Below are 12,430 nucleotides of genomic sequence, written 5' to 3'. Positions count from 1 at the left end.
AGAAAAATATTGAATTATTAAAATTAAATTGTTTGTTTTTCTTTTATATTAAACAAATAATATTATATGGAAATTAACAAAATGAAAAAAAATCACAAAATGACATGTGGTCAAATCAATGAGAATGTGACATGTAACAAAAAATTCTTTATTTATATATATATATATATATATATATATATATATATATATATATATATATATATATATATATATATATATAAGTTAAATATAAGGTGTAGACATTAAGTATTTTCTAAAATAAATTTTGAAATAAATATAAATGAAATGATGAATAAGTAATTCAATCTATACTAATAAAAAAATATCATCATGTTTAAAAAATCATGTTGAATATGAATGTGTAAAAATTAAGTATTTTTTAAAGTAAACTTTGAAAATAAAGACAATAAATAGAATAAACAAGGACCATTTATGTAATTTGTCTTAATTATTCTATAATAATATTAATAATATAAATTCACAAATTGAATTCATTAAATAGAAATAAGAATTCACAAATTGAAGGTTTACTATATACATTAATTCACATTAATTACTATGAGATGACATTTAATAGGTAGAAGTTGAATAAAAACAAAAACAAAACAAAAAAAAAAATGACAAGTAGAAAAAAAATAATTTTATAATTCTAAGAAAATGACATGTGTCAAATTCAATAAAAAGTTGATATTTGGCAAAATTATCTTTATTTATTAGGGTATATATATATATATATATATATATATATATATATATATATATATATATATATATATATATATATATATATATATATATATATATATATAACTTTCAAATTTAATTAATTAATATTTAATAGATTTAGTTTACAACATATAGGATAATTTTTAGTAAGCTTGGTGCTTAGTAAATTGTGAGTCTATTCCATTTTAATATGTAGTTTTTAATTTACAACACATACTATAGTTTTTATGTACTGAAATTTGAGTTTTTATTTACCCGGTCCGGTTGGGGATTTAGCGGGGTGAGGACATGGACGTATGTGGAGGTTGAAGGTCAGGTACGGGGACAGGTTTTGCAATTTTTGCCAATGTCTGCCTCTGTTTGCATCCCTATCATTAACCCTTCAGTTAGTAAATCTACTAGCATTGAATTAGTTCCTATTTGTTCAGTAGATATTTTGTCTATCCTGAACTCTCTCCTTGACAATTAAGTACTCGACGTCATAAAACCTTGATTTCCTCAAGTCATTTTTGTTGTTGAAGTAATGCGATACAAGCTTGTTCTTATTATATGAACTCAATTGCTTGGTTGATGTAGCTATAAGTTTATATTTAGGATACTTCCTAAAGTTTTTTCCTCCAACCAACATGAAAATACAACTTGTTTTTTCCTCCAACCAACATGAAAATACAACTTGATGTTGAGTAACGGAGTAAACATCTTTCAATAACTTGACCCTGTCGTGTCGTTGTCAGTAACCAAAATGCCGTTTGAAAAGGCTTTAAAAAGACTGGTGTGGCTGCTCCCATTACAAAAGAGTTTTGAAAAGGCTTTAAAAAGACTGGTGTGGCTGCTCCCATTACAAAAGAGTTTTGCAATAGTATATCTATAAAAGAGTTACTGAAAAACTCCTTTAAAATAAGTTGACCATAGTGGAAGGTCTTTTAGAAAAGTTTACCTGTACTGCTAGCAATTTATTTTTCATTTTTCTTTCTTTTGTTTATTGATTATATAAATTAAAGGTTTGTAGGACCCACGATGACTGTATCTAGAATATATTGAGGTTTTTAAATTACTAAGTTTGAAAAATTACAAACGATAACTCACTACACCACTATAGATTCGAATCGCCGAAAAAATAACTTGGAATAGTTAAAAGTCTTCTTCTCCCCAATCAACGATAACCAAATATTTACATCTAATATATGCATATACACAGACGGGTACGAGTAGCGAAAAACAAACACAGCATCAAATTATTACTAACCCTTCATTTGCATGATGCACGGCGCTCAAATGACGATAACACTCCCCACTATTATTAAAAACTTCAAGACACACCCAACATATATGGCGTCCGCACCTACACTCCATGTGATTACACCCTTCAACCTTCTCAATGGCAAACCCACAGCTCGGACATACCCTCACATCCTCCTTCCCTCTCATCCACTCCTTCAAAGACATGTCCGGGTCCCGCTTAAACTCCAAATACTTGTCACATGACAAAAACGGATGATACTCCAAATGGCAGCGCGTACACGTCTCCACCGAACACGCCCCGCAAACAAACGGCTGACCATCACCACCACCGCCGCCTTCTTTCTCCGCCACCCGGTACACCGACGGACAATCCGGCGAAGGGCAGTATTTGTATTTCCCACCGCTGGATCCCACAAACGAACTTAACGAAGCCCGGAAAAGCTCTTCGAGCTTTTCCGCCGCCAAAAGCGACCGCAAATCCACAATTAAAATCATGGCCGGACAGTTTTCGTGAGCACAAATCATGGGGAAGCCCGAGTGGCTTTTGATGGCGGACTCGCATTGCTCCATCAGACACATCCTGCAAAACTCGTGCCCACATTTTTCTAGGCGGAAACCATCTTCCACGTCACAAAGACATATCGGACAGCTGGCAGCTTGACTTTGACTTTCGGTATCGGGACTCGTTTTCACGAGATGGTGAATTGTTTCCTCCACGTTTTGCTTTAATTCTTTATTTCCACGGACCGAGATGGTATGGTGGCGAGTGTTGAGGGTGAAATCAGATCCCGGGAATTTTTCTTTGAGCCCGTGGAGGTCAGGGCCGAATTTTCCGACCACCTTTTTCATTAAATCCGGAGGGAAATCGGGCCCACGGAGATGAATATCGAGCTGTTTGGTCTCGTGAAGTGTGACGAGGGCGTTCACGAACCGGTTTTGGGCCCGGTCAATGTTGGTCAACGGGCCGAAGATTCGGATGCTTTGGTTGTGTCTATCGAAGAGAAAGTAAGTGCCTGTTTCACGTTGGATTGATTTCTGGATAGCGAATCCTTCACGGGAGAGAACCAGTTGTAAAATTGGAGTGGTGAGACGAGGGTCGCTTACGGTTTTTCCATTCATCAACTCTTCTAACGGTCTTCTTGATTCTGCCATGATTCTTGTGGCTTTGGCCGAGATTTTGACGCGATATGACCCATTATCGTTCTTGTCAAACAAGAATTTGGCGCCTACAATAAGAGAAGAAAATAATCATAGGTGGCTCTCTTTAAATTAAAATATATCAAGTATTTTTGTTTATTTGGGTGTTATAGCAACCTACTTCTATGGCATTGAGAGTTTAATATATATATTTATTCTCTTGTCAAGGCATGGTACTTCCAAACCTCTACCAAAATAGAACTATATTTACAATTTTTTCTTATTAGAACATTGTAATTGGAAGCTTCTACCCACTTATTATATAGCTAGTATTATGCTTTTTTAGATTTTATCCATTGTTGTACTTATAAACTTTTTCCCACACTGAAAATTGCTTTGCAACGGGGTAGATTTTTAGTGGTATAATAGGAAGAAATGTAAGGATCCTGCTATAACAAACATATAAATGAAATTATTATAGTAAACTACTGCCATTTCTTTCTTTCACCCATCTTTTCTTGTTAAGGCATTGTACTTTAAAAGTTCTACCTAACCATAGCATTCATTGTACTCTCACTTTTTCCTTGGTTGGACGCTATACTTTAAAAATCTACCCAATAATTTGGTAGATTTGAATGGCATTGCTATAATTTGGTAGATTTTTCAAAGTATGACATTGCAACAGGAAAAGTGAAAGTAAAAAACCAGCCCAAAAGAATATGAACCTGTTAGCATTAAATGAACATATATTATTAGATATACCTTTTCAAAGATGGAGGCTTTTCAGTAAAGTTGCTCTTTGATAACCAGATAACAAATGCAAGAAATAGCAACGTATTTTCATTTCTTTGTGTACTATATGTTATTTCTATCGATTGCAGAATTCTATCTTTAACTTCTTTTGTATTTTGAAACATCTACTCAAATATAGCATTTCACTTTCAATTTATTTAGTACTAGATCATTATAATACTCTGAAAAATTTACCAATGAAAATAAATAATTGGAAATGATAGAAAAGTAGGATGCAGAAGCAACAAAAGTAGGATTGCATTTAAGTTACCATTTCGAAGCTCGAGGTTTTTGAGTAAAGAATGAAGCTGGTCCTTTATAACCATATAAACTGAAGCGGAGCAGGAAACAGTGCTGTGAAACAGCTGTTGACTCTTCATCTTCTGCCATGGCTGACACCCTGACAACACTTTCCCATCAATCTGCTCCAAGGCTTTGGCAGCCTCCAAATGCAAACTCCCATCAAAACTAATTTCTGCTTTCATAAAATAATCCGCCAGCTCAGGTTCAAAGATATGAACACCAACACACTCATTCCTATTATTCCCAACAGGCATAAAAGCCCGGATTTCTCTCAAAAGTGCTTCTTCAAGAGCAACAATGGAGGGATCTTGTATTATCACACCCCGGGGCAGATAAATATCCACAATATTCCGATTGGTTGCGGATCTTAACTCATCGAAAAGTTCGGCTTCAAAAATATCATTATCGAGCCCAACCAACATCACGCTGTCATTGGATTTCATGCTGGGTTTACATCTTATAGATCTCCCCCGGATGAAGGCCATTGAAAAATCTTGAATAATGGCCGGAATGTCATCTGGGCTTTCACATTTTACAAAAGCAATCCCCCGGTTTCGCCTACGTGGCCATGAAATTTTCGCTTTGACCGCCGGAAAAGTCAAGAATTTGTTCTCCCCGCCATGTCTCGAGGGGACGATTGTCAGCAAGCCACCCGGGATATCGATTGTGCTCGATTTTATCGCGTTTTCAGCGGCTTCCGGTGTGAGAAAAGTTATTCGGCCCCACTTCTCCATCTTGTCAGTCAGCCCGGGGAAGGGGAAGCGATGAACGGAGCAAATCTCGCCAGAAAACCGAATCTCGAGAAGCGATAAAAGTTCCTTTTCTTCAATATCAGAGGAGGATGATGAACCGGACACCAATACGTCTACCGTGAGACATTTTTTATCGAGTTCAAGGTGTTTTATTTCACCTCCAGCACCGAACAAACCCACCGGAGATGAAGTATGCCGCCCAGAAAACAGTAATTTTTCAATGCACTCGTTTTCTAACCATTTCATTTCGCGCTCCAATGCAGCATTTATAAACTCGAAAACCCGATCCATGTGTTCAGTGGATGCAAATATGTGGACTTCGTTTCGGTCAACTGAGACCTCGAGCCCAATCCGGTCATCTTTTACAACATCTCTGATTTGGGAAAGAAGATGTTTAAGATTTGAATTGGCCTTCCCGCAAAACCGTTTTAGCAACATGCTTCCGAAACCTGTCAAAACCTTCGATTGTAGTTTCCGGCGGTCGATTTGCGAGATATTGAATTCCGGAGGTGACAACGTACGCAGAGATTCAAAATTCACAGCACTAACACAGACCAAATACTGATTTGACATCGCGATAATTTCCCCAAAAACAACCCAATCTGGGCGTTCGTTGAAGATTAGTAGAGAACAGGAAGGGTGTAAATGAACATGGGTCCCAGTCGATGCCACTTGGTACCCGAGATTATCGTTTCCAGAGTACATTGCAATGTTTTCGGCTAAAGCCGAGAGGATAACATCCCGGAGAATGTTATCGTATTCGGAATCGGAATTCGATTCCGGAGTCCAATGCCAGTATGTCGGAATGATGATATTGAGCTCATTTTGAAGACAATTTTCAATTTCGATCACGGCTTCATGACATCTTCGCATAGATTTGGCGTTTATGCTGTTATCCCAACACCATTGATTTCTTTTCTCACGAGGGATTCGTTCCCAATTCCGGTAAACGGAGAGCAAAGTGAATAAATCGCCACCCGGATGGCAGAACTGGACCTTGTAACAATCGGATTTCTGCTTATCTTCTTCTCTACCAACCCTACAAAAAATACTGCTGGAATTCGCCATTACCGCCGCAAGAACCACCCCTTCTCGCCCCAACTGGTGTTCAAAACATTTGAGAATCATTTTCCCCAGCCTCGGCTCGATCCCTAACTTCACCAACATCCGACCATCTTTCGTTAACTTATGGACACCATTCTCGAACACAATCGCACCCAACTGAACAAGATTCTTGATGGCGGACTCGATAGCGGAATCGGAAGGCGCGTCGATGAAATCAAACGTGTTGACATCATGAATTCCGAGGGCGAGAATCCGAAGCACCGCGATTCCAAGGTTTACCTGACGGATTTCCGGTTCCTGATGGAACGGCATCGACTTAAAATCGGCTTCCGAGTAGAGCCGGTAACATTTTCCTGGTTCCGTCCTCCCGGCCCGCCCGGCTCGTTGGTTAGCCGAACTCTGGCTAACCCGGCTAACCCGCAGAACATTTGTCCCGGTTGTCGGTTCGTACCGGCTCTCTTTAACCATACCGGAATCAACAACATACTTGACTCCAGGAATCGTGAGCGAGGTTTCAGCAAGATTAGTTGAGAATATCACTTTCCTTTTATCAGGGTAATCCAAATACACCCGGTGTTGTTCGTCGTGGGACAATTTCCCATGTAGTGGTAATGCAACAGTGGACATAAGTTTAAACTGTTCACATGCCCATTCAACCTCCATTTGAGAGGTTAAAAACGCGAGAATTGTCCCCGGTAACTCATTCTGATGAATCTCGCCGACCGTTCTGACCACATCGGAAACATAATTGGGGATGAAACCGGAATCGGAATGGGAATGGGAATGGGAATAGGAATGGATGTATTTGATATCGACCGGAAAAGTTCTTCCGACCACATGAAACGTACCACACCCGAAAAAGTACTTGGAAAGCTGATCGGAATCGGCGGTGGCTGACATTATAATAAGCCGGAGATCGGCTCTACGGTGAAGTAAATCCTTAATTAATGCTAACAGGAGATCCGTGTTTAAGCTTCTTTCGTGTGCCTCGTCGACTATGATGCAGGAAATTGAGGAGAAATTCTTGTCGTTCATGTAGTGTTGAAGTAGGCAGTGATCGGTTGTGTATATAACCCTCGAATCAAATTGAAGAGATGAGTAAGTTGGAGAGCAAATGACCGAATTGTCCTCTAAACATCCACGGGTTTCTTCCTGGACCCTTGTGGCCAGTGACATGGCAGCAAGCTTGCGGGGTTGGGTGCAAACTATGGACTTGTTGGCAGCTACTTCTGAATCAGTAAGGAACTGAACCAGCTGTGTGCTTTTTCCTGAACCTGTTTCTCCTACCAATACCATTGCCTGCAGGATGATGAATTCACTACATAAGTAAACTATTCATTTCTTTATTTTATTAATATATCATCACCATGCTTTCTATTATATTAAACCTTAGCATACTGATTTTAGTTTGCACTTTGAAAGATCAACCCAGATATGGCTTTGTACTTTAATTTTTTTTTCTTATTAGGACATTGTACTTTAGAAAATCTATTATAGAAAAGGAAATTGTTTTGCATTGTCTTTAACTGGGTATTCTTTTTTTAAGTGCAATGATGTTTAGGGTAAAGTATCAAATAGTGAAAACCTGAATGATTATAAAATTACTAGTTCCAAGAAAAAATGAGAAAATGGAGCAAATAATTCAATCTCCAAAATCCTTGTCATATAACAAATCCAACATGGCAAGTTGAACAGAATGATAACATTCGTCATGAAAAAACTCAGAAAACACTTCCTGTTTGTACTAGAAAGAAACATCCAACATGGCAACACTTCCTGCAGAGCTATATTCAAGTGATGAGGGCATTTACGTCTTTTGCTCAGACGTGATGTCGCAGCCTAAGTCATCTAGATACATACCAGACACAATACATTACAAGGGGTGGGGTTATCCAGTTAGTTCCAAAATAATATCTATAAAGGCAATAAAATATCTAAAACCACATGGTTTTTAAAAGATCTTCACAAAGGCATTCAAATATCTAAAAGCACCCAGTGTTTCATATGAACATGGGCCCCAAACATTTAAACAAACCATATCTAAAATATGACAAACAGTTTGTGCCAATCATTTAAGAAGTTCCAGTTATTGAATGATAAATGACTAGATACCCAATATAAATAACGGAAAAATATTATATTCCAAAGTTGTAGTTGTAAACAAGGTCATGTATAAATTTTTTTCCATTATGAACAAATCCATAATCCTTGTAGAAAGAGTCAATCATAAATTCCCAGCCAAGGGGGAATGAAATCCAATACATGAATCAGTTAATTAAAGAAGAGAAAAAGCTTTTATTGTGTTACTTAAGTTGTGAAAGAGCTTCTAAGCCCAAGGGTTAAGAATAACATTAACCAAAATGGAATAACCACTTAGAAATAATGAAACTGATTCGAGAAGTTCAAAATTGTATGAATACCAGCCTCTTTTGTATCTTGATTATTTGGATTTAATTGTGAAAAATCCTACAGAAAGATCTTGTAGTCGTGTCTCCAAATATTCCTTGACCATTTCCTCTAGAAAAGAGTCCCCTCTGATTCTATAAATTTTTCCAGTATAATTTTTTCTTCAATATCTACTTCTCACCTCAATTAATATATTGAATGAAATTCTACTTCACCAGAGATTGTCTTTGTCAATGGTAACAGCCATATCTAGTTCTTATCACAATATACTCTAATGGGTCAAGAAAACTTACCATCAAGGGCAAAATGGTAACTTTTCCCTAACGAAAAATCAAACAACGTTGCAGTAGACCTAATCGAAACAAATTATGATGACACCCATGGATCAAAGCCACCAACTTTAAACTAAATTAAAAAATCCATCGATGAAAGAATGAAAGGTTTCATCAAGTGTGATGACTATACTATGATGATATGAATAATAACAAAACAACTTCTTTGGGGTTCTTATATCATAATATGATGAATACAGGCAAGGGAATCTTTATCAATGATGAAGCTGATGGAAATATGTTTATCATAAAAATTAACATATTTTTGGATTTTAGAAAAACAAAGAACATAAGAATATCCTTAAAGGACAACAACTTTGCAAATACCCTTTCTGAAAGGGATGGAGTAAAACTTGTTTGAAGTTATCTTGCAACTTTCTTTAACAAATATGTTTATCACAAAAACCTTTACACTAAATAGTTGTCAGGGATGTAAATATTTAGAAAGTAAATACTTAACATTATAAATACAAAAACGACCTGTGAAACACTCACTTATTTGGTTTAAGATCACATCTAACTCCCCCCCTAACATTGAAAAGACATAACCTATTTCAAGAAAGCAACGCATTTTGATACAAAATAACATTCATATTGATGTAGTGCTCAGAATGATAAGGATTAAGGAAACTACCTGTTGGCAGTGTATCTGCCAAATAATCTCCTTACGATCAGCATAAATAGGCAACCCATCATCAAGCCTCCGGCACTCCCTTTTTATCAACCAGTGAATCTTACTCCAAACAATATTGCCTTTCAACTTTAACACCTTAACATCAGAACTATCAATCACCTTCCCATTGACATAATCAAGTATACATTCCATTCCAGACTTGAACTCTCCAATCCTCTTGCCGATCAACAGTTTCTCACGTACAAACCCTTCCTTCTTCTTTGATAACTCCATGTGTATCACATATTTCTTGGGCTTCCTTAGCAAGCCATCTATCTTAGCAATCTCGTTGGAAACCTGATCCAGCTTCTTCTCCCATCTCTTCACCAGCTCCCCTTCTATAAGCCTTTTTATACGCTCGCTAAACAAAACCCTAAGTCGAGAATTGTACTCCTCTGTATCAGAAGGGACGATTAAATTCTGTCGAAGCCTCGGCATAAAGGAGAGACCCCCGTTCAGTAAAACCTCCCACAAATAAACAATCGTTTCGAGCGCATTAGGCCACTGCTGGTAGAAAAACCTACCAGCAACCACACCTTTTTCGTAAATAAAAAAATCGTCAGGGTCGCACGTGAATTTCCCCATCAGAGTTACAATTTCATGACGATTGTAGGTGTTGTGATCGTTGTTTTGGGAACATAGTTCTATTACGAAATTGGGACGTCGGCGGATGGTGGAGGACGGTGGAGGACTGTCTCGATCTCGCCTCCGGTGGTGATGATACTGATCGAATGACCAGTTGTTAGCCATATAAGAAGCTCTGTTCCGGTACCCAGGAGCGAATTGATCACTGCGCATTGGAAGAATCGCTACAGGAAACACAAAAGAGTGAGAGTGAAAGCGAGGGTTTTGCAGGTAGGTGAAAAGAACAGGAAGAATGTCTATAAACCAAAAACTGATGAACACAAAATATGTTGAAAGAGAAACAGAGATCGTAGAGGGTTTTTCGTAAAGGGAAACCGAGGGGGCTACCTGCTTTATATACCCGTACACACTTTTTCTGCCGAATTAAGGATGCGACATTGTAGAGGTGGGAAAGACGACGTATTTGAGAAGAAGAAAGTCTTTTTTTTAATTTTAAATTACTTTTTTAATAATAACATTATTATCAGTATAAAAAAAATACTTATGATTCTCTTAATTATTGTACTTTTCAAAAAAAACAAAACGATTCCCAAACTATGTATTAATTTTTTTTTAAGGTATCATTTATTTGGGGAATTTTGGACAAAAAGAATTAGGAAATAGTAATTTAATAGACAAAATGTTAATATTACAATTTTACAACTATTACTAATAATTTATGGTAGGTAATCTAATTAAAGATTGATAAAATTAATATTGTTATAAGGGTACAAGTATGTAACAAAAAAATCTTTATCTTTATATTAAAATATTTAACATAAAAGTTACAAAAATATAATGACGTTATTATTTGATTCACTGGACATGTAAATCAAACACGAATCTAATGATTCCGAATACCGATGCTTGGGGTAAAAGCATGAAGAATGAAACAACTTGTGCAGCAAGCTACTCTATAGTATGTTTGCATTCGATAGGTAATTCGATAATTTTGAATTTTGATAACCAGATTTAATTTTAAAAACAATAGTACATCTCATATGAATCCAGCATGTTTTTGTAACTTCAATATATCGATATAATTCGGATTTAATCTTATAATGAATATGAATATTACATACGTGCTTCTATATTTTTGCAATTAAGGCAGTATGCAAAAACTAAACGTGATTTCAGCTTTTCTTTTTCGACGGAGATATGTAAATTTAACGAAAATATTATCATTCAAGTCCCTCGTCTATAGAATAAACTATTAAAGCACTTTATATACTTTTAATTCGTGTATCACGTGAAACCATCTCTAGAAGCTTCATATGGCTAGGGTACGATTAAAACTCATAGGTAATCAAAACCATAATAATTTAAGAAGAAAATGACAAAATTAATCAAATATACTAATTACTTTACAAATTTAACCAAAAAAAATAGGAATTACAAAATTGGCCACAAAAATCGTAGATGGGAATGGTCCATCTGCGATTTTGACACCTCATTTGCGAATGTACAAATGGCTAAAACGCAACTGTGTTTTAGCCACTTGTATATTTGCAGGTGGGTTTTTTTTGTATATATAAGGCTTAAATTGCAGATAGTCACTATCCATCTGCGATTTCCTCTGCATTTCATATGCGAATTTGTTTTTTTTTTTTAATTTTGATTATGAAATCAATTGGTTTGACTACGAAATAATCTTACTATATATAAACTTTTGTAGATAATTATCAGTTTAGTTGTTATTTCTTTATAAAATTTCTTTAAAATCTCTCTAAAAAAATTATTGAATAACTGGTTTGTCTTGTAACCGGTGTGAGATGACAAGTTATTGAAACAAATCTGGAATACGTATGTCCACTGTGAGGTATTTCTGAATTCGCGTTGATATTTTCTGAGTATATTAGTTATAGTGAATTTGTATCTTTGGTAATAAGCAAAATTGGTTTGTCAGACAAATTTAGAATTAGTCTTCGTTTCCGTCATCTTGAATTGAAATATTCTATAGCTATAGTTGAAGATATGGATGTTAGAATGTTGACAAATGTAATCAAATGTAGCGGAGGAACGGCTGTGAAAGTGTTTGTGGTGGTTGATGAAGGAGATGAGATTAATGAGGCTGGTGATAGTGGAAATGAGCCGGTTGGTAATGTATGCAACTATAAAGGGAGCAACGATCCGATATGTACTTTCAATACTCCCAGTGTACCTCAATTTCATAGTGTTACTGAACATGTTAATGCTAGTTATTTACTTATTAACTATGTGGATCCTGAGAATTACAAATATGTTGGTGATGATGATGTTGGTACATATCTTAATGACATGGGTAGCCGTTGTGTTGATGTTCCTGAACAAGAAGTTAAAGTTATGAATAAGCGTGTAGTAGATAAAAGTAAAAAGAAAAAATGTATGCGTCAAAA

The 12,430-nt window shown here is 36.2% G+C and overlaps 1 protein-coding gene across 1 annotated transcript; it reads right to left on the bottom strand.

Annotated features, from left to right (window-relative positions):
• Nucleotides 1-1,827: 1,827 nt before the first annotated feature.
• Nucleotides 1,828-10,504, bottom strand: LOC144996981 (ATP-dependent RNA helicase DEAH11, chloroplastic-like). Its single transcript, XM_078956797.1, has 4 exons — nt 10,404-10,504; nt 9,393-10,240; nt 4,172-7,319; nt 1,828-3,197 (listed from the first exon to the last, which is right to left on the bottom strand). Exons 2-4 carry the CDS (start codon nt 10,227-10,229, stop codon nt 1,960-1,962), a joined length of 5,223 nt encoding a protein of 1,740 aa, XP_078812923.1. The 5' UTR covers nt 10,230-10,240; nt 10,404-10,504; the 3' UTR covers nt 1,828-1,959.
• Nucleotides 10,505-12,430: the final 1,926 nt, after the last annotated feature.

This window comes from Lactuca saligna, chromosome 5 (genome assembly GCF_052625555.1).
Source record: "Lactuca saligna cultivar CGN05327 chromosome 5, ASM5262555v1, whole genome shotgun sequence".
NCBI lineage: Eukaryota > Viridiplantae > Streptophyta > Magnoliopsida > Asterales > Asteraceae > Lactuca > Lactuca saligna.
The sequence above is the reverse complement of the archived record's forward strand: the minus strand, read 5'-3'. Positions and strand labels throughout refer to the sequence as shown.